The sequence below is a fragment of the Rousettus aegyptiacus genome, unplaced genomic scaffold, assembly GCF_014176215.1.
Source record: "Rousettus aegyptiacus isolate mRouAeg1 unplaced genomic scaffold, mRouAeg1.p scaffold_m13_p_13, whole genome shotgun sequence".
Lineage (NCBI taxonomy): Eukaryota > Metazoa > Chordata > Mammalia > Chiroptera > Pteropodidae > Rousettus > Rousettus aegyptiacus.
The window spans coordinates 26,146,318-26,171,075 of NW_023416288.1; the positions used below are offsets into that span (position 1 = coordinate 26,146,318).

The following is a 24,758-nucleotide window of genomic DNA, read 5'->3' on the forward strand; positions in this document are numbered from 1 at the left end:
TCAAAGTGACCATTCTGCTATTTTCAAACTCTCTTAGGAGCATCTACTTCTTTCCTGCAAGAGCCTCTGTGCTTACTCGCCTCTCAACATGGTTTGCACTACCTAAATTTTCCACTTCATAACTTTGCTCACGTCATTTTTCTTGTCCAGGAAACTCTTGCATATTTTATTTTACTATTTACTTTTTACACCTCTTAAGCAATCTTGGACAAAATATTTTGTATATAATTTTACCAGTTTTGCATCTCACTACTTTGCCTAGTCACCTGAACCAACCTGTAGCTGCCTCTCTTGCTGACGCAAAAGATTCAGACATTCGGAAAGGAATGTAATACTTCTGCTTGACAGTGGTTCAAGTACACAATTCAAGGGTTCTCTACTGGGGAAGATTCTGCATGGGACAATCAGCATAAGACTTTAACCAAGCATCTCCTCTCCCTGCAGATCGCCAGCTCAGTCACCATTGTGGCTAGAGGATTTCAGGGTACTTTGGTGCACAAAGAAAATGCCCTATTTTTATTGTCACACTGCTTCTAAAGCTATGTTTACAGAGCCTGTAAATAGTTCTACGTTAGCTGACTTTACTATAATGGCTTTGAAAAAGAGTGGACCATTGGGACCATTTAAATATTTTAAGATAAAGACTTATTTGCACAGTTTCACATTATGGTCTGTAACACATTACTAGTCTATGTTTTATTGTCTTAAAATTGTTAGAAATTAAAATAATTTCTAAATACACAATGATGGGCAATTTCTATTTTATCAATTTTTCAAAGTATGTAAAATACAAATTTATTAAAAATAACTAATTATGAGTTATAATTACTTGAAAGAATTAAAAAATAATAAATTTTGATATCACTCTTCCCCTAGCAGCTACAAAAATATGGGGATACCTCTCTGAACCTCAGTTTTCTCATCAGTGAAATGAAACAAGAATAGAAGTGACTAGCTCACAGTGATGTGGAGAGAATTAAATGAAATAGCACTTTTAATTAAGCTACTCCTAAGTAGCTTAATTATAGCAAAATCTCAATAAATAATAGTGCATTGTTATGGCCATGAATTTAAGATTCATGATGTTGCTAGCTCAGAAGGTAGTGATTGCTTATAAATGCTAGAGAGGAAGCTCCACAAATCCTTTCCCAACACCTGCATACACCTCAGAAAAATCTGACAGAGATAAAACATTTAGTGATAGTGGGAGGTTGGAAAGGATGGTGATAGAAAGGATAAAATAGTAGCAGGTAAAATAAAAGTGGAAGAGTTTTCAAAAGCTGAACAAAAAGGAAAATTTTAAAGTATATGATATCGTGCACTTTAAAAAATAATTTCATTTTGATAAAAATAAATACTCTAAATAAAATTTATTTTTCATGTATTGTTAAAGATATTATATTGCTTTTAGAATGTAATTTTTATTTCTCTATAATCCAATCATTAATTCTGAAAATTTCAAATAATCTTGAGCTAATTAAAAACATTCTTTGAGTTATAGTTATAAGACAATCATCAGATGTATAAAATTCACACATATTTAGGACGTTTCAGCAGAACACTTAAAGAAGGCCCTGGTGATGATGCAGTTTATAATGATGAAAGAAAAAAATTTCACTATTTAAGTTCCTTAAAACTGAATTAGGTAGAGTTGTTGAGAATATTCACTAAATCATCTAATAAAAATTACACAATTTTTTAAAGTAATTGTGTATTTGTAAATGGTTAGTTGGTGGAAATGCAAATTGATGCACACACTGTGGAAAATAAAATGGAGGTTCCTCAAGAAATCAAAAAATAAAACTACCATATGATTCAGCAATCCCATTTCTGGGTATTTATCAAAAGGCAATGCAAACAGGATTGGGAAGAGACATCTGTACTCTCATGTGCATTAAAGCATTATCCACAGTATCCAAGGTATGGAACAACCTAAATGTCCACCTATGGATGAATGGATAAAGAAGTGGTAAAAAATATATATATATATATATATATATATATATATATATATCATGTGATATTATTCAGCCATGAGAAATAGGACATCCTGCTTTTTTGTGACAACATGAATGGACTTTGAGGGCATTATGATAAGTGAAATAAGTCAGACAGAGAAAGACAAAATATTGTATGATATCACTTACATTCGGAATCTAAGAGTTAAACTTGTAGAAACAGAGATTTGAATGGCCATTACCAGGGACGGGGGTGGGGGGGTGAGGAAAATGGGAAGATATGTGTCTGAGTGCAAACTTCCAGCTATAGATGAATAAATTCTGGGGATCGAATATAAAGTATAGTGATTATAATTAATAACACTGTATCATATACTTGAATGTTACTAAGAGTTACTAAGACTGTAGATCTTAAATAGTCTCACCGCAAAAAAGAAATGGTAATTATGTGACATGTGCATGTTAGCTAATGCTATGGTGTAATCATTTTGCAATATATCGGTGTATGAAATCAACACTCTATACATTTTAAACCTATACAATGATATTTATCAATTATTTCTTACTAAAAGTGTAAAGATTTCCATGATTTTGTATTTGTAAAAGTTTAGTACAATAGTAGTGGTTTTCATCAGCCTCAACGACTTTTATCATGAGATATATGCACATAAAACCATTAAAATAAGGAGAAATCTTCATAACAGGCATTTAAAATTAAAACATATTTGGAGACTCACTTTTTTTGCAAATAAAATGTCAATAACTTTTAAAAATTTTCATGGGTTTCTAACATTGCTGACATGCATGTCAAAATCTGGTGTCTAATGGAAAAGAAGTAAGGTTACTATTTTACGAAGAAAGAATATATAAATTAAATGTGGCACATTTATTATATGGATAGTCAAAAATACTGGGGCCTGAATAATAGTAATGACAAAAACTTCACATTCTGTTTTTTTGATAGGAAAATTATTCTAGGACAGATGTTAAATTCCTTAGTGGTGTGGTTTTACCTTTTATAGAAATTCATTTATCCTTTTCAGTTCCGTCAGTTTTTTTCCCCTGTAAGTCAGTTCTTTCTCTTTCTCTGCTTTCCAGGCTTGCTCCCAAATGTCAGTTTTCCCTCTCATTCACTCCCACTAGTATTTCTACTGTCAGATGCTTCTTCGTGTCAATGCCAAAATATGTATTTTTTAAAAAAAATTCGGCTTTTGAAAACTCTCCCATTTCCTTTTTACCTGCTACTATTTCATCCTTTCTATCACTATCCTTTCCAACCTCCCACTATCACTAAATGTTTTATCTCTGTCAGATTTTTTCTAAAATGTTGTTTACTTTTTCTATTCCTCTCTATGCATCCAAACTAGTATAGTCATTAGGGCTGTTTGCCCATATTTCAGTTCTCCACTTCCTGGGCACTATCTGAAATTAGGAGTGGCCACGTGACTTGCTTTAGGAAAGAAAAAAGTGAACCGAAGTAATACACATCGCTGTCAGTGAGATGTTTTGAAAAGCCAGCGTGTGATTCACTGTATCCCTTTTCAGCTGCCAAAACAACCAACAAGTTTCCAAGTTGTAGAGACAACATCACATTGTGGGTCCATAAATGAGGATGACATGGATCAGAGAATAACAGCGACAGATGCCGGACAAAGCTTAAATCAAAAAAAATATATATACTGTGTAAAAGAAATGTATGGTGTTTTCTGCTATCACACTGTTGCAGAAACTGTTAACTTATGGAGAATGTTATGATTGAAAAAAGATAACATATGACATTGGCTTAGCAATTAGACCTAGAATTGTGCACAGTGAAGAAACTAGTATCAGAGGTAGCAGGAAAGAAGGTGATGAAATCCACATTATGTTTTGGTGAAACAGAAATAAATCATCTGCTTAAATATCTTGAGCTCTAGAAGAAAAGATTTTTTTAAACATAAGTAATGTGAGTTGGCTGCTATTGGTGGTATTCCAAGAAAAAAGTGAGCACAGAAGAGAACTTGAGAGTTTGTGGATAAAAGAATATATAGGAATAAAAGACTATGTAGAGATAATTCATTAAGACTGGAAGAAACTTCTCCTGAACCCATGCGGTACAAGATAAAACTGAGAGAACTTTAGAGAACAAATGTAGATTAAAACTCAGCTTTTCTAAAGAAAATAATAAAGTCATACCTATTTTTAAAAACTTTCAATTTATTAAATTATCTCAGGGGAAAGATGTAGTTAAAGTTATGCCTTCATTCCCATTGTTAAACCTCCAAAAGATTAAGATGCATCAGGAAAAAGGTTAATGTATGTGGCATGTAGTAAACCCTTTCAATTGTAAAAGACAGCTCACAGAAAAAAATGAAGGGTGTCTCCCACTTATGTATATGTATGAGTATGCTAGACAAAAAGGAATTGTGGGTGTAGGTACCGGATCATGTTGCTGACTGGAATCTAACAGATAAATAGCCAACTAAGTAATTAAAATACCTTCGAAATGAACTAGAAGAGATTGTGAGTCTACAAGATTTGAGATGACTCCCACAATCCATAAGCACAAAGTGCCCAGAGAACATAACATTTCTCAAAAAAAAAAAAAAAAGAAAAAAGAAAAAAAAAAGACATATTAACAAATGCCTATATAATATGTGGCCAAAGAGAGTAATAAAAAAAAGCGCAGAGCAAAGAAACTACAGAAAAGAGTGGACAATGAGATCTCTGCAAAAGAGAAAAAAGGCTTAATTAGCTTCCATCGCACATTCCCGTAGCTGGAACCCTCACGGTATATGCTCAGCAGCATGTAAAACTTGCTACAAACCAGGGTCAGCTGAAAGTCTCCCATTCTTTCCCTTCCTGGGAGCATATTTTGTGGTTATCCTGTTCCTAATCTACCATCATATATTGGGTGACAAAGAAGAAAGAAAATGTGGTATTTTTAATTTTTAATTCTAGGTCCCTAGCTCAAGAGAGATCACATATATAACTGAAGCATACTGCTCTCAGCACCTCCTGAAAAAGAGACGAGAATGATAAAGGACTTTGTCCCAGCTAGATGTGATTGGCGAGGATTATAAAGTTAATTTACTTGATCAGGGCATGAATGTACTAAGTATGGGGCTGAGATTTAATTGAAACTTTTCTAACCAAAAGAGCTCTTTCTGAGGCTCATTGGGCATGTCCCTCAATATCCTGGTTCTTCTAATGTATATTTAGTAAAAATGAAATTTCCTGCACCCTTGAAGTTATTTGTGGTTGCAAACTCCCTTTAGTAATAAAATGTTAATCTATGCCAACTTTGGTAAAAGACTTTAAAGTCCTCGTACCCCTGTTATGTAGTTAGGTATACATGAATGACTGGGGAATGAAGGCCACTCCCAAAGACTTTCCTTAGTACTACCCTAGAACCCCCATTTTACGGTTATGAATTACCCCTAAGGGGTAACCTTATCCTGAAGTTCAAAAGAATGAAAAGCCATAAAATAGTAGCCAGTTTTGTCTAACTGCAAGATCATGCATGCATAATCAGTCCTACACTAACATCCCTGTGACTTAGCCTCCTTACACCATTGTTATAATATCATGCCTACGCCCGGAAGTTCATGAATCTAATGATAACAGACTGAATTCTGGGTAACCACATGCACAGTAGGCAGAGAGTTATATAACAGACAAACGTCTATCAAAATGACCTCACATGTCAATCAACTAGCACCAGCCCTATAACCACCCATCAAGGCCACAACATAAGGTTTAATTCCTGAATTCTACAGTGTTGCCGCCTTCTTTGGTGTAGCCTATTTCTTTCTTGAAATGCACATTAATAAATCTTACTTTTTCTAAATCTCATTGATCTGTAATTTTTTCTTGTGCCAGTGTTAAGTACCAAGGACCCCTCAGTGCCACTGGGGCAACAACAGATTTTAGATCACCCAACGGTAACGCCCCTGCCATAAAGAAAAGGGATGTTCCAGATGGTGAGGGTCTATCAGCCTGAGTCCCTGAATTAGCATAAATGGCATGCAGACCCTTCTGGACTGTGATGGACACATATCACCAGCAAGAAACAAATTTTAGCTTTTTACTTTTTGTTTTCTTAAGTCATAAGATTTTGAGTGTCTGTTTCCTCAGCTAACCTACTATTCACATATTACTTCTAACTGGTACTCTGATTTTTATCTACTAACTATATCTGTAAAAATATTAACAAGACAAAAATAACAACTCAACTTTTCAATTTCTCAAATCTTCTCAGCTACATTACAAGCTCCCTTAAAAGAAATAATTTGTTATGGTACTTAAGTAATATTCACATCAACAAGGAAAATTACTTGCATGTATGTGGAACCCAATGATTTGAATTAAATTTTACTTTACTTAATCTTTCATTTCTTTCTTAAGTGGCTTTCCAAGTTTTTAAATGACTTCTGATGGGCATCATTTTTGCTTTGTCTATCAAGCATTCTCTCCTGTCTTAATAGAATCTCTCTCTAGAACAGAAAACAGAGTCCTTGTGACTCAGTAGATAAAAACTCATCATTATTTGCACTATTCTTTGGTATGATGGTAATTCAGAGCACAGTGATTGCCTCAGGAATGAGTCCAGGCAGGGCTGGTTTCAGGGCCATAGAATTTATGTAATCAAAAAGGGTCCTGCTCTCAGGAGTGCCTTTCAATTGATTTAATATTCTACTGCTGCATTCTTGAAATTCTTAATAATTTTTGAACAAGATGATCTTCATTTTCACATTGCACTGGGTCTTGCAATAATATGACCCATCCTGAGTGCATGTCCAAAACTTGTTCAAATATCTCCCTTAATTTGATGTTGGAATTATGAGGTAAAACTGCATCTTTCCATTATTGATCTAAGATTTCAAGTAACAATTTCTTCTACTTGATGGGGAGACTCTGAGTTAAGCAGATTCTAAAATGGAGAAATTGAATCCAGACAATATCATTTAGACCCAGCTAGAAAAGAAGTCAAAGATCAGCTGAACCAAGAAATAGAATAAGCAATATGAATGGCATTGATGGTGTTGAGCCTCTAAACCCAACCTGAAGCCTGAAATACTCCTGGACTAGTTATGTATCCTCATTTCAGCTTAAACTTCCTTGAGTGGGGTTTTGGCCATGTGAATCCCAAGTAGTTCTAATGAAAATATGTTTCATTTCTGTGCTAAGTCTCATTTGTTTTCCTGCTTTCTTAAAACATTCTTGAAAATATCTAGAAAAGCACCGTGCTCCACATAAAGTAAGCTCTGTCCTGGTTAGCTAATATCGAGTGATCATAGAATGTCTGAACTTGTTATAGATTCGGTGTTCATTATGAAATGATCAGTATGAAATAAAAATCTGGTGACACGTTTTAAAGGTCAAATATTCCTTTATTTCTTCTAATTTTTCAATGCAGATTGAGTGTGATGTCTTTGCTTTGAATTAATATTTATTACATACACTTCCACATTCTCAAAAATCTAAAAAAACCTGCTGGACCAATGACCAGTAAGCACTAATCTAATCACAAGGAATCAGGCTTTATCTTCAAATTATTCATTTCTGTACACACCATGTCAAGAATTCACATTTACTTCTTTCACATAGAAACGGTAAATGGAATAAAATGAAATGCATGACACTTATAAGAATATAATATAATAATATGACTAAAATATTAACATGAATTGTTAATCATTACTTAGCAAATTATAACTTTCCTATGGAGAAAATAGTACCTTACATATATAATGAATAATATTACACTTGGAGTAATACGGTTGTAAGTTAATTATAGACTACACAGCTGATTTAGTTTCATTTACCTAAGGAGCTGTTCTGACCCTGTTGCAGATTAATTACTTCTTCAGGAACACATTCTCATTTATCATTGTCACTTGCAGCATTATAGCTCTCAGCAAAAGTGTAGGGCTTTTTTCGATGTTAAAAAAATTCCTTAGCTGTGACACATTTTGCAAGTTCAGTCATTAAGAACACATGACAGCTAAACCCAGGTAAGATTAAATTAGCTATGGAACATTAGGAAAGTTCATGTCCCAAAAATTAAATGACTATAAGAAAATCAAAATTCTGTTAAAATCATTCAAGTCATACAAAGCCCTCTCTTCTGTATTGCATAGCATTTTGAAACTATTCCATGCTTTGAAATGTATGTATAAAAAATGTATGGCACAATATGAATTCTTTTGTGCACACTAGGCAGCTTTTTAATAGTCTCGTTTTCTAATATTGTTAGAAATATTTAAAAAATAACACGCTTACCTTTATATAGAAAGTTTTTTTTTTATGATGGGAATTTTATACTATTTGTTTTCCTTTAACACTGAGAATGTTCTTAATTAAATATAAGCAAGAGAAAGAACCAAAAAGTTCTGTCTGGAGCTTGGAATAAAGTAGAACATTTATTCATTTGTAGCATACTGATCATTTAATATCTACTGAGAACTGTCCTATGATAATGTATGTGCAAAGAGTAGGCATACTTGAATAACTTCTACTCCTGATCTAAAGGTGCTGAGATTCCAGGAAATGAAAAACATGACTATAAAAACAACATGGGAATATGATTAATAGCAAATCAAGATATATGAAAAGTAATACGAGGTACTAACAATGAGTAGAAAACCCAGTCTAGTAAGTCAGGAAAGACTTTTTGATGCTAGAAAGGCTTTAGGTGATGATTCAGAAATGTGACAGGAGCTTATTACTTGCAAATGAGGAAAGAGTGGATACAGTTGGTAGATATTACAGGGGGAGGAATGAAGGTAGTCAGTTTCATACAGAGTTGATAAAATGAGCAAAGCAATCAAGAAAAAGCACTTTGAAAACTATAGGCAATTCCCAGAAGGGAAGTGAGGCTGAAGATGAGGTGGGGCCAGAACATGATAAGGAGGTTGGAATTCACCTGCTCACAACAGTGGGCCACTGATGCATGACTGACGAGATGGAACATGGATCTGGGCAGTCAATGCTCGAGGCATAAAGAACAATGAGGAGACACTGCAAAAGTGAAAATAGGTGATAAGGGTCTGAGCTACTTAAGGACTAGGAAAAAAATTTAGAGGATAATCAAACATGGAATCAACAGGATTCCTTGATTAGTTGTGGAGACTTGTCAAACTCTGCGAAGAGATCTAGATGGGTGAAACAGAGAATGCTGTCACTTGCACCGACTATGACTGAAACCATAAGGAGGAATGGAGCAACCTAGATAGGTGTGGAAGAGCAAATTGTTGGTAACCATCAGCAACTAAAGGGCAGATAAACTTAGTAAACACCATGAAAGGTGATAGAAATCCAGTAAGGTGGCCGGAGAATAAATACAAGACTCGAGAAGGTATGGGGTTGAGGATGCCCAAGGAAGTAAGATAAAAATTTCAAGCGGCAGGGGGGGGGGGTGCGGGGGGGAGGGAAGTATGCCAAAATAAATTTAGCAAAACACTGAGAAAGATAATGCTATTAGATGAGTAAATTTGAACATCAAGGTGAAATAGCCAGAAAAGTTTTAGGAAAGTGATATGATGAGAATAAACAGATAGGAGAGCCAGGTTGCATTTTTCCAGCAAATAGATGATGTAGTGGTATCAACTAAAAATAGTTGTTTTAGACATTTAAATTACCTAGGAATAAAGATTTGCTTTCTTTTAAATCTACTTTTTTTTTCTATTTTCTTCTTTACCCAAATAGTTTATACTTATTTAATACTGTTTAACATTTTATATTTATTTAAATATTTTAAAATAAACATTGCATTTTCTCTTTTTCAGAGATTAGAATTTTTTGTCAATAACCAAAACCCACTGTAAATTTTCTTGGGTGATAAAAAATGCAGGAAAAATAACTTGTAAATGTATTTAGGTCTTAAAAAAACTATTTCTCTGAGCAAAAAAACTGAAAAATATAACAATCGGCTGCTTAATGAAAGGATATTTTTCACAATTTATAAAATATAAACAACAATTTGCTTTAGCCTCTGATTCAGTGTTGTAATTGGAGTTTTAGTTTTGATGCCGAAATCAAATTATAGCATCTATTATTAGTTTTTATATGATGGATCTGTTTTAAAAAAAAACTCAGTTTTCTATTTGAAGCTTAATGAATAAATTATTTATCATTCAGTAAAGTTACTTATTTTTCTAAAAATAATTTACAGAAGAGTATTAATGTGGACTAGTCACTAAAAGAGAAACTATATAATTGTAAGAAAGTGATTCGAATTAAATTTGCAATGAAATTTTGTAAGTAAATTAAACTGCTTTGAGATAAAATTGTCCAGTATTTGAGATTAGTGATCTTTTTGTGATTGACAGTTTACTCAAATAATATAAATCTTTCTAGAGATAACCATTTCAGAAGCGAATGTCATGAGACAGTATCTTCCAACAAAAAATGTGAAGTAGACTTTCCAAGAACATTGTACACCAGTATAGGATTAATGTCATTATAAATTTCTTCTTATCATGAAATTGGGAAAAAAATACATTTCAAAATAATGTCTTTCTACAGTGAGAATTATAGTCTTCATTTGATTAACTTTTTCAATTTCTCAAAAGTATAATCACAGTTCCTCATTTAGGAATCTCATGGCAATTACTACTGTCAGTATAACAGCAGAATTGTCTTTAGACCAATAGGATTTGGCCAAATTTAATAAACAAAAAGGTGGTAGCTTAAAAATTATATAGTACTTAAACATTTAAAGTAGACAAATCAAATAAAATGAAATTTTGATCATGTTTAAAGCCCAATTTTGTTGACTTCAAGAACCAGACAAAAAAACCCCACATTCTTAACCAGTCTGTGATCATAACTAAATTTCAAGTCATGGTATTTCCTTTGTCTATCCAGTAAAGGCAAAATGTGTAATGTAAGAAAGGGCTGATGACTGAAGGAATTCTTATTCGTAACTGCAGTGGTAACTATTCCACTAACTTGAAATTTATGGTCATGAGAATTAAGTAGTCATATTTTTCCTACACTGGCGGAATAAGAGGCTCTTAGTGACTGAGTAAGGCTGAAGGGTATTAAATCATAACTATGCAAATATCTATTTGATAGGACATTTGGGTGGTAATATATATGGTGCACTAAAAGTCCACTTGTCTTTGTCAGATTTCTTCTAGACTCAGAGAGTAATACTACAGTGAGCAAAGACCCATGCCCAATTTCAGAAGTACTAATATGGATAAGGTTTTCATTTTCATATTGGCTTTCACTTTTTACACAGTGTGTGATACTAATTCATTTTCTGGATATGTTCTATAAAAACTGGAGGACCTTTCCAGAAACTTTAGAAATTCTTATTGCCTTGCTTGTTTCTGTTCACAGTGCTGACTTCTGTGTTGAAGAGTGTCCAAATTGGAACTTACTAGGATGATTAACGGCTGCTACAAAATCAATACTCAATGTAGGGAAAACAGAATTGGGCTAAGATGGTCTTACATGAACACTATTCTGTGGCTGAATATCATTCGATGTCAGCAAGCCAAATATAATTTATGGTCATGGAAGCATTTCCATGGATGTTATCCATAGGCTATTCAGATTCGGCCTCAGAGACCTAGGGGGTGGGGAAGATAATTCATAGGTTTCAATTATGCATAATTATGCATATTCTCGGTTGCAGAGATGATAACTGTTAACATTTAGTGAGAAATGGGTTTGCTTAAATCTTTCATTATTTTAGCATTTATTACGGTTGAAACACTAAGTCACACTATTATTGCCGCTGCAATCTGCCTCAAAAAGAACCTTAAAATTTGTTCTCCACAAATTAAATTGAAAGTTAATACAGATGTTTGAGCATTTGGTTTTTATATACTGATGCTCTAATTACAAAATGCTACAGTAGTTGCTGACATATGCCCTAAAAATCCTTTATATCTATTTTTGTAGAGCTATATACTCTTTACAGTAACTTATTATACTCTTTATAATAACTTATTATAACAACTTCATAATAACAAGATACAAATGCTAACAGTTTAAAGGGAAGTAAATTCCCTGAACCATTACTAATTTGGATCTCTTCTAGCCACATTCGAGGAAAGATACATATGTGTACTGTTTTACCTCCACTATACTAGAATTCACACTTCTTTCTGGCACAGTGTTCATTTTTGTATCCATTATAATGCTTATCCCAGGAATTAGAGTAGGTACTCAATAAATATTTGTAGAATGAACTAATAAATAAACTCTTCAGTGACTAAAAGCGAACCAGCATGAGAGCACTAAATGACCACGATAACTCGATATTTGAGATTTTTATGCTAATACAAGTATGACATACACCATCGGAAAACGTTAAGGATGTTATTCAACAATGCCATTTATAAATCCTAGTAAATTGTCCATCAAAGTAATATTTTGCTAATCTGTTTACCTGGATCCTCCACTAGAAATATCTTCGCATAGGATCACTCCTCTCTCCCTGATATTGCAACAGAATACTCTCATTATTACAATATGGCATGTGTAGCTTCAGTGACTGATATGAGACAGAGAAGAAAAAAAATAATGTTTAAAGGGAATTGAAATGATTTTGTGTGTGTGTGAGGCTGCTGCCATTAATTTGAATTATACTCTTTGCACATTAAGTATGTAATCTCTCATCTGTGCTGTTGGAAAAAGTGAATGTTTTGGAACAGGAAGCTATCATGGAGTATGGATCCTATAGTTCCCAGATGTATGGGCTTCCTACCAGCATTTATCCAGAAATTGACTCTCCAGCTCAAATCCACAAGGAAAAAAAAAAAAAACTGAGAAGTCACGATTCGTATTGTTATGGGCTGGGAAAGTCACAGCTACCAAAAAGAAGAAAATATCTGGAAAATAAAACTAATGAGACAGTGATTTTAAGGCTAATAGAGAGGGCCTTGGCCTTAAGACCTTTAGGATACATACAGCCTAATCTCCAAAGGGGAGATGGCCAAATGGAGGGAACAGGTGACATCCCACAGAATGTACCATGGTCTGGTACAGGCAGCTTAGCGCAGACAAATTCTTTATGCAAAACATATCAAATAATGTAGAATAAAAAATATTTTCCATCCAGCAGTGAAATAAAGACCCTATGCAAGAAGCATACTTTTAGTCACTTTTACAGCACAGCTGTCCCCTCTTATCCATGGAAAATATGTTCCAAGACCCCCAGTGGATGCATGAAACCACGGATAGTACTGAACCCTATACTTAGACTATGTTTTTTCCTATACATACAGTTTATGGTTTCCCTTTAGCATATCCGAATTCCCAACATCAGCACTCTTATACTCAGGGACCATTAAGCAGTAAGGGTTACTTGAACACAAGCACTTCAATACCAGGACAGTCAATCTGATAACCCAGATGTTTACTAAGTAACTAATGGGTAGGTGGCTTATACAGAGTAGATACATTGGACTAAGAAATGATTCACATCCCAGGCAGGACAACATGAGATTTCATAACATTACTCAGAATGGTACTTTTTAAAACTCATGAATGGTTATCTCTGGAATTTCTCATTTAATTAATTTTCAGATCATGTTACTCAAACCGTGGAAAGCAAAACCCCAGATAAAGGGGGACCACTGTACTCTACATATGTTTTTTCTTTCATAATGTGTATTGCTATTTGAAATTCACTTGTTTTTTGTGTCTCACTCCCATAAAAATATACACTGAATGAGAAATAAAGTTTTGTCTGCCCTATATTCGCCAATACTGCTTTTTGTTGTACCGGCCAACATTTAGAAGTATCCATCACATACTGCCTATTCACATAAACAAATAAAATTGTTGTGTAAATGGATAAAAGGAAAAGACAAGACTACACGGAACAAAAGTCAACAGAACAGCAACTATAGATTAGTGAAGCTTATCCACTTAAAATGTAATCTAAGCAAATAAAGCTACATCGTCTCTCAAATCATTATTTAAACAATTATATAAGAGGCAGGGATACAGAGCAGGTAAAAAGTTAATATTTGAAAGAGAATTTAAGCATCTTGATAGTATATTTAGAAGCATTTAAATACATTTGAATAATCCTGTGGAATTTTAAAGATTATCCACGATCCTACCACAGTTTTGAATTACATTAAGGAGAAAAATTTTCATTTCCCTTTCCATATCCAAGCTTATCAGAAGTTAATATTGTTAACATTTTGGTGTGTGTATGTATGTGTGTATATATATATATTTGTTGACTTTTTCATATGTTCTTACAGAGGCATATAAAATTATTCCTATTTTACTGCCATCATCGCCCTAACATTTATTAAGCACTAGTGCTAGATACTGTTGTAAGAGCTTTAGGGTTCCCCAACTCAGTCCTCACAAGCTCCTTGAGATAGCTTCTATAGTACCACCATTCACAAAAGAACAGGAAAAATAGTGCCTATGTATAGACCATTTGCCTTTGAGATTTAACATTGCAATACTGGGACCGCCCTTCCTGCTGCATATCATTTTAAAATTGATAAACTTTTAGATTATTCTCAATTATATGTCAAACATAATTGGTGCATCTCAGGCTTTTACATTATTTATTGCTGTAGAATAGATTCTTAGAAATGGAATTGACGGCTCGAAGAGCATTCACATTTAAATTTTTAAGATACCATCTAATAGAATAACTTACAGGTTCATTATACAATTATGAATATGACCATTTTTGTATATATTTATTGACATTAGACATGATCAGTCTTTAATTTTTTAATAATCTGAAAGGCAAACTATGATACCCTATTGCATAATTTTGCAGTTCCTTGTAAATTAATAACCTTAGAAATCTTTTCATCTGGCTATTCATTATAACTCTTTCTCATAGTCTTAGTCTACTTTTACATTGAATGCTTACTTTTTTTTTTTTTTTTTATGCCTACAGCACCCGGTCTTCCTAGGTGGTGTCCCATGGATGCTTACTTATTTTTAATTCTATATTTTAGTTTATAAACCCCATTTTTATTACTTGTGTTGAATTACTTACTTTGCCTTTTAATTGTTAATGAGGTTTAACATACTTTTTATTAAAACTAAAAATTATGAAAAGTAATATTAATTTTCTTTTCCTGTATGGGTTCTAGGTTTCCTGTTTACCTCAACAGGTTTCTCATACCTAAACATTATACTTCCAGATTTTCTAATATCTTATAATTGTATTTATATTTTTAATATATTTGGTGTATATTTCATATGGATGTGAATAAAAATATAAATTTATAAAAAATTTAAAAAATATAAATTTATATATAAAAATATAAATTTATAAAAAATTTAAAAAATATAAATTTATATATAAAAATATAAATTTATTTTTATTCGAATAAATAATCAATTCTGTCACCTAATTTATTGTGCATTTCATCCTTAACTAATGATTTGAAATTTCAACACCTAACAAATGTTAAATTCCCTGCATATCTGTGTATTTTTTATCAAATTTAAAATTTGTTCTATTAATGTATTTTTGTATCACCATATTTTATAGTTGCTGTAACTTGGCAGTATTTTGTATATGGCAAAGTATTGACCATTATAGGGCACTAGTTATTTCAAAAACTTATAAAGGCATCTTTGTCTAAATGTAAATTCCCATTTATTATTACCAATAATTCTATTCTCGGTAGCAACAAGCTAAACATAAATTACTTTGAGGAAACTTGATCACTTAATACTATTTAATATTCCCATATGGGAACATGAGATAACTTATTATTCAGGTTTTATTTTATAATTTTGTATAAAATTATTTAGTTTTTGCCATATAGGCTAAGGGTTTTTTTTTTTAATGTAAACTTTGGTATTTTATAGTTTTCTGATATTGTTAATTAAATTATATTCATATTAATATGTTAATTTATAATTTTATAAATAAAAGCTACAGAGACATTTTTTAATATATCTACCTGGTATTTGGCACTACATATGTATTGCATGTATATATGATCATCTCACCTTCAAATAATAATAATCTTTTATAGGATTTATTCAAATTTTTATATTAAATTACCTAACTTGTCTAAAAGTGTTAACAGAACTGGTGATAAAAATATCCCTAAATTCTTCCTGATTTTATTTGGAATGTCTTTAGTATGCCAGTATTATGATGTTAACTATTGATTTGTAGAAAATATTTACATATTTTTTCATTACTTTTTAATTATAAAATGGCAGATCTGGTTTTCATTTAAATTAAATAATTATGCTAATATTGACCCATTTTGATTTTCTTGAAATAACCCTACTTGGCCAATAGGTTTTAGTCCTTAAATATAATACTTGAATTTATTTGTTAATTTTGTTGTCTGTAACTGTTACATTTATATTCACATGTGTATTTTCTTTTTTGGGTATGTTTATGAGGTATCGATGTTGAAGTTTGCTAGTTATATAAAGTGAATAGAAAAATATTCCATTTCAAAATCTATATTCTGGAATAATTTTATACTATAAGGACTATTTGTGCTGTGCGAGATCTTTGGAAATGACACCAGTTTTAGTAGTTCTTCTACTACATTTTTACTTTTTCCTTTTTGTCTGTATGCTTAGAACGGTTCTCAAAGCATGATCCCGGATAAGCAATAAAGGGATTGTCTTGGAGGTTGTTAGAACTTTAAATTCTTGGATCCTATGTCAGACGACTGCAACAGAAAGCCTGGTTATGAGAAGCGTCACTCTGCAGTTTAACAAGCCCTTCAGGTGATTGTGATTCATGCTTAAGTTTGAAAACTACTCGCTTAGATTTGCTGCTCCTTTCTCTTTGGCAAATTTCAGCTATTTATATTTCGATTTTTAAAAATTGCATTTCGTCTACACGATAGTTTGTTGGAGTAAAGATCTCAATGGTATAGTCATAATTATTTAATATTTTCCATAGCCCTGGTTATATCTTCAATTGTAATGCCTATGTATTTCTTTCTTTCTGTTAAAAAATATTATTGGAGAATGACATCAGTAAGATGACAATGCCACAACCATCATCCACCCCCACAAAACACCTGTTTAACAACCACTCACCCATGAGAGTACCTTTGCGGGAGTCAGAGAGTCCAGCAGAGAAGTTCCAGTATACCAGTAGTTGGAGCAAAAACTCCAAAAATAGATGCAGTGAAGAGTCAGATGAATACTTTTCACTTTGCCCGTTTCGCCCCTTCCCCTAGGTGGCACAGCTTAGTGCCAAGAGAGACCCCACCTCAGCCTGAGGTTTCTCCAGCCGAGAGGAGGAGTATTGTGAGAGCTCAGCTTCTCAAGCCCCATAGGCCGCTTCTTTCTGGCCTCACCCAGAATACAGAGGGTATCACACAGCTGAGTGGTTAGGAGAAACTGGGAGCAGGTGAGAGAGACAAGGACTCACAGACATAAGGGCTGTGAATCCTACAAACCACTTCACGGGCTAAATCGGGAGGCCTGCCCACAAGCTGCTACGGGCGCTTCAGCTGAAGGCCTTGCCACAAACTGGCCCAAGAGGCCTCCCGTGCCCCAATGTTTTGTGTGCCTCACCCCTTCCCCAAAGCACCGCCAGCTCCTGGTGCATGCTCTCCTGTGTGGGCGGGCAGGCCTTTACTGACACCTTCTGAGCCTTGCAGACAGCAGGCTCAACTCTGCAGGATTAGAGGATGACACACAATTTTGAGCATTTCAGGCAATGCCCTAGGCAAAACACACAGGAGGTATTCAGCACCCAGCCAGGCTAGAGAAGGAATATAATGTTGGATTTCATTAAGCAATGTCACCATAGTAAAAAAAAAAAAAAAAAAAAAAGGATTACTTCTCACTCTCTACCCATGCTCCCCCACCCCCATGCACCCCCAAGAGAGAGCAAGAGGCATGGAGTGGATACATCTATGAAAAAGTTCTGAGAGAGTCTCAGAAAACCTAGCTAAGAGGTCTACCAAAGGCAGTCAGTGAAGGCTGGAGAGAGTGACTTCTTCAAATGCAAGTCTGTCTGTGATCTTGAAGCAGCCCTGTAACCTGGTTCCAGTATCTCTTTGCAATGGTTAGGAAGTGGTCCTGCCTTCTCAAGGACCAGAAGGAGATATGCCTGTTCATGCCTTTGTAGGAGGCCTGCAGACTTCCAGATTATGGATGCTGAAGCAGCCTTGTAACTCGGTTCTAGCCTCTTTCTACTACTAATGTCTAGGAAACCTGCACATTTGTATTTCTACATTTTGAGGTTTGCTCTTACTAAGTCATTTGTGTTGCTTCCAATACTGTTTATGCCACTTTTAGTTTATAATAATATAATTTAATGACATATTAAGTAAATAGAGATATATGATTACACAAATAAAGTCTATGTTTTATATGGAAACAAAAAGGTTTTGGAAGATTTGATATAAATGCCACACTGAAACTGCTATGGAATTATATATTCTTTGCTATAGAATTAGATATAACAGATCATAATAAAAGATTTTTTAAACTATTGTAAAAAAGGATTTCATACTCAGATTGCTTCACAGGTGTCTTTTGAATTTTTACTCCACTTAAAAGAAACTAAAAATGGAAATCATACATGGTTTCCTATGGAATGTGATTTACACAAGACTTTGTAGAACCCCAGTTAGTGACCCACATTCAAAGAAACGACATTAGCTGGGACTGTAAGTGAAGACTGGCCAATTCAATTACAGTCACAGGCGTTAAGATAAAATGAAATATTCAAAGTTGTATGTATCATTTTTATGACACTTATTTTACCTTTCAATTAATGTCCAACTATCATGTCTGGTAGAAGAGCTCCTGCTGTACTTAAATTAGATGACTTAATTTCTTGATTATAATCGCTGACTCATTTAATTGACTCTCCTAAGAGACAAGCACCGCACCTTGGCTTCCAAGTCTTTAAGACATGGCGGCAGCCACCTCTGCAACTGCCTTTTTTTGTCATTCATTACCACTTTCTCTCAGCCAGACACACTGATCCAGCAGGTCTTTGAATGCACCGAGCTTTTTCCCACCTCACGCTTTTTACGTACAGTTACACCTGCTTGGTATGCTCTTTCCATCTCTTTGGTACCCAACTCACTTCTGTGTATTCCTCAGATTTTTTTTTTTCTTGAATGTATCATAGGCCTTCCCTGATTATAAGATCTAAAATTGCTGTCTCTTATTCTACCTCATGCTAACTTTAGTTTTCTTTCACAATAGTTAACATAAATTTTTTTTTAATTTGTATTTGTACATTTGTTTTTTAATGCTTCTCTCTCACACTAAACTCTGAGTTCTAATAATGAGGTCATCTATCTCTTAATTAATTTGTATAACTATAGGGCCTGACCAAAATGATGACAACGAAAATAGGTACTTAGTTTTTTTTTTTTTTTAATTATTTGTTTGTTTTGTTTATTAAGCAAATGAATAAAGAATTAACTATGAGGATAAACTTAATGGTGTATGTGGTCACAATGCAGTGGGCAGTTTCCTTCCTGAGATTTTTGAGATTATCTATAGTTATCTTAAAGTTCAAAATTAGAATGAAAGGTAACACATGGATTTTTTTTATTATTATTAATTTCTATAACCCATGCTTCTAAGTCCAGCTATTCATCCTCTTGTGACAATTCTCTCACTTCACTATAAGGTAAGCTTACCTATTACAGAGACTTCTATCTTGTTCATTTCTAATAGTCAAACAAATCTGACACATAGTAAGTGCAAAATAAATATGCTTTTACTGAAGGACCACCACTGTAAAGGAGTATCTATTTTCAGAGTTAATTATAATTTCCAGATCATTTGCAATAATTCTAACTAAAATTGAAAAGTATTACAAAGAAGAAAGTAGCAAAAACTGGCTAGTTATTTACCAATTTCCCACTTCTTCTTGGGCAAATGGAATTCCTTTCCCAGTTTCCTTACAATTAGGCACAATCAAGTTATTAAGATACAGCCAACAAATGACCATCTTCCAAGCATGGCCCATTAAAAACAAACAAACAAACAAACAAACAAAAACATCCACTCCAATACTCTACTCTCTTTTGTCACCCAATTGTTGAATAGAGAGGAGTGAAGGAACAAGATGAAAGGAGCCTGGGTCTCTGGTTGATCAAGTGGAGCAGAGCCTCTCTTGAAATTTTGGCATATGTTGTCCTATCATATGAGGGAAGAACTAATTTTTATCTGTTGTCAGACCACTGATATTTAGGGGTCGTTGTGTCAGCAGTTAACGCACCGTAATACAAGAATTATATCATACATGAAGAGGATATCTATATATTTCTGACCATTACAAATTTTCTAACAAGTTGAAGCAAGTTTCTATGTAAAGTATAAAACACTTATAGTCAGTATAAGAATGGCAATAGTCAAAATAATAAAAACTACACAAATAGTAGTCAAACTGTGAGATCATCTTCTAACTAGTTGATAATTGGGTTCCTACAGATTATATCAAATACAAATTATGTGTCATCTTAAGCTTTCTCATGCTGCTAATAGCAAAATGTTGAAATGTTCTCATCCCTTCAATGCTCCAGCTCCACTACTTACATATTCAGGAATAGTTTGTTTTTCCGATTCACTGACTAGGGCAGAGGAATATAATTTGCTGAGTAGAAGGTAGCCTTGCTGAGGGACAGACAAAGCGTGAAATCTCTGTAAGGTCTAGAGTGTTTATGGTGACCCAGAATGTTGAGAGTTTATATTACTAAGCACAGGCAAAATTTCAAAGCAAGATGTTGTCCTCTCTTCATATCTCTATTTCTCATATAACTCAGTGAAAGAGGGTCCAAGTCAAACGAAGTAGGACTCTGAGAGAACACTCAGTCAAAATCTATTCTGTTTAGTTAGTTCTGTTCTAACTCAAAATCATAAACATATTCTATTACATGTTATTTTATTAGGTCCTAAGCTTTGAATTTCAAATTTAGTACTACATCTAGTAATTACCTATATAATATAAGGTAGAGTTCTAACAACATTTTCTTCTGCTAGAAAGCTAGTTCTTGAACACTATCAACTAAGCAATCTGTCATTTCTCTAATGAGTTTTTTGCTACCTCTATACTTTCAATGTGTCTCTCTACTTCACTGATTCTTTCATCTGTTCTTTCATAGCACCATTCTATGATAATTATGCAATCCACTGTTAGCATATTTAATTTTGTAAAACAGCTCTTTTTTTTATTAAAATCAACTTACCTATTTTATCATACATATTGTGGAATAAGATTTTCAAATCTGTTATAAAATCTAGCTCTAATATTGATTATAGATTAAATGTATAAATTAGTTTGCATATTATGTTAACCTATCCCAGCTAAAAATAAAAGACATTTTATGTCTTTGTAGAGAGTTTTAACATTTTCGATTTGTAGGTCTTATACATTCTTTGTTAATTCTTAGATGCTTTTAATTTTTGTCTTTTATAAATCCATTGATCATTACTGATATACTACCATATTTAGTCCTCATATATTTTCATTTGAAATATTACTTTTTTTATTTGAGTTTCTTTTTTTTCACTCTATACTGTTCATTTGAAAAACATTTACAATATTTTTATAAAATTAATTTTCCAATATATTTGATTAACACTTTTCAATAATCCAGCTTTTGGTTTCACTAATATTCTCTTTTGTTGTTATTCTTTGCTGTTATTTCCTGCTTTATTTTGATTACAGCTTTCTTTCTCATTTCTTTGGGTTTTTGTTGTTTCTCCTTTTCAACATGTTGAGTTCTGTATTTAATATTTCTGTTTATTAAAGTCAGGGTTTTTCAACTTCAACACTATTGTCATATTAAGCTATATAACTCTTATTTATTTGGGGAGTTGTTCTATGCACTGGGATTGTTTAGTAGCATTCCTACCCTCTATTCATTAATTGCAAGTTGCAATATTCTCTCAATCATGACCTTCAAATATGTGTCCAAAAATTGCCAAGTGTCTCCTGTGGTGGGGAGAAATTATTCTCTATGGAGGACCACACAGAAATTTGGAAATTGACCAAAAGCATACAACAAATTAGGGAGTGTTAATTCAAGAATAACTGCTGAACTTCAGATAAGAACAGTGATAATCTGTGATGTTTCAGCCTTGGGCTCCCTCTTACCCTTCAACTCCATCAGTACTGTAGTTCTACCAGGGTGGGACAATCTACGAAAATGAGCAATTTTACTATCACCAGAGCTGACTGGAATTGGAACAGAAGCAAGAAAAAAATTCATGGTTCAGAGAGTTATCTCAAACAGTAGTGATCTCTGTGGCAAATGAATAAGGAAAATTAGTGTCAGAGCTCACAAACAACTAACGAGTCAAACAGCCATAAATTCAACAGGAGATCATGGAATGAGACAGCCATAATAGACCTTGATAAATTTCCACATATCCCTGGCTGTCTGAAAGGCCATATGCATGTGTAAGACTGTACATGTGTTTAGAAAAGAAGACCTTATGATTTACACATCCTTGACTAAATAAGAGGACTTGTACATGAACAGAAGAGACAAAATAAGGGCCAGTAGATATTAAAAGCTGAATACTAAAAGCAGATATTAAAATATCAATAATTGCCTAAAGTATATACATGTTCCTCAATGAACACTGATCCAATGGCAAAAAGATGTGTTTGAGCACAACTCTGGTCAATCAGGCCGATCCCTAGGAAGCCAGGATTAAAATAAAAACAAAAATTTAAATAGATAAAACTAAAAACTGAGTCATCAGTACTCATACACCACAGGGGAGAAAGGCTCCACGTAATTAGTCCAGGCAAGTCATTAAACAAACACAAGAACAACCATAACCTCTCTGTGAGGATCTAAACACCAAGTTACAATACATGATATGAAACCTCTACTTCCCAACTAAAAATTACCAGACATGCAGAGGAATAGGAAAATGTGACATATACTTTGTAAAAAAATAATGTCTTTGATAGAGTCCAACTGTTAGCAAACTCTCTGATAGTTTCCAGATGTTGGGCTTACCAGATTAGTACTTCAGAACAGCTATTAGAAACGTCCAAAAAACTAAAGTAAACCATGTTTAAAGAATAAAGAAAAGCATAACAGTAATGACTCTTGAGATAGAAAATACTGATTAAAGATATAGAAATTACAAAAAGAATCGAATGGAAATTCTAGAGTTAAAAATTACAGTAACCAAAACAAAAAAATCACTAAAGGATTCAAAATAGTGGCATTATTTATAATATTCAAAGACTAGAAACACTTTAAATGTTAATCAACTGATGAATGGGAAATATAATATATTACTATAACATGCTACTACTCAGCAATAAAAAATAATACAGTGTTTTCGTAGTTCATATGGACGAACCTCAAAAACATGTGAAGTGTAAGATGCCAGATGTAAAAGGCTATATATTTCTTTTACAGGAAATATTTATAAAAGGCAAATCTTGGAGAAAGATTAGATATCACTTAGAGCTGGAGAAAGGAGCAGGAATTAACTATAAATTGGCATGAAGTTCTTGTTTTGGTGATGAAAATGCTCTAAAATTGGATATTTTTTAAATCATTAAAAAATTCACTTGAAATGAGTGAATTAAGTTGAGTCCGTTATGTGACGATAAAGCCATTAAAATATTATTCACATTCATATCAAATATAAATAGGACTTTTATGGATCAAATCCCTTATATTTTTCTTGTAAATAACAATAATTATTATAGTATTAGCAATGATTGTCTATTAAATCTTCATTATGCACCATTATTTGAGGCTCTTTAAATGTATAATCATATTATTTGTAATTATGAAAGAGAAAATAACCATCATAATACAGATAAATGAATGGATAAAAATATTTGCTAAAGGACTCTTATTTAAGTAGTTTGACTCCTAAGTTCATAAACTCAACCAATGCTTTCTATAGTTTACTAGTGTTGTATGTAAGTGCATGGAAGTATGGGTATGTGTATGTGTGTATGCACACATGTGTGTACATGAGAGAATACAGTATGACATAAGATAATATTGAGTGGAAATATTAAATGGAATTAAATTCTGTAGATAATATACATTTGAGACTATAATTCTTTGGTTATATATATGTATATATTACACATATATAAAATCACTTTTATAATTCTTAAGGATTAAAATCACAATAATTCAATTGTCAAATGATATTTTACTTTCAGTCTAAGATTTTCAAAAACTTAAGTGAAAAGGTAGCCTTTTGACTTAACCACGTGAGGATAGTAGCAGCATTTTTCTTACACTTCAGATCAATCTATAAATTTAAACATAATGTCTATATGAAAAAAAAACAAGTAGAATATGATGATATTATAATAAAGTTCTCAAAATAAGGTCAATTTGATGCACTATTTTCACATTTTCACTAATTTGGAACTTTAGTTTATACTCTGATACTTATAACTAATCCATTATCATAAACCATTCTAACATTCACTTTGTAACACAAATAGTCAAACCAATTACAAAAAATATATAGTTTCTTTCCTTCGTTTAACAGATGAAACACTTATTTATTGCTGATACTCTAACTTTAAATAAATTCATAAGCTTTATTACTGCCCATTAGAAGAAGTATTTTGCTGACACAAAGATAAATTATTTATAATTAGTAAATCTTCATAGTGTAAGAGTTAACAGAGTGATTATCCAGGATTGGTATAAAAAAAAAAAGGTGGAAAATCTTACCACGCCAATGGAAAAGTAATTATTGATGATACTGTAAGGCACTGGGTCTCCTTTCTCATCTTTGTCATTAGGTATGACTTCAAACTTCCACCTGTCCAACATTATTTCTGTGCTATTTTCAATGTCTTTTAGGATTTTCATCAAATTCTCACCTTCATAACCTAATGAAAAA

The 24,758-nt window shown here is 33.0% G+C and overlaps 1 protein-coding gene across 4 annotated transcripts in view; it reads right to left on the reverse strand.

Moving 5' to 3' along the window:
• Positions 1 to 24,758, reverse strand: part of DGKB (diacylglycerol kinase beta) — a 583,166-nt gene that overhangs the window by 308,476 nt on the left and 249,932 nt on the right. For all 4 annotated transcript variants that reach the window (XM_036230387.1, XM_036230386.1, XM_036230388.1 and 1 more), the window contains one exon: positions 24,587 to 24,747. In XM_036230387.1, coding sequence (XP_036086280.1) covers positions 24,587 to 24,747 — 161 coding nt within the window. The remainder of the gene's footprint in view (positions 1 to 24,586; positions 24,748 to 24,758) is intronic.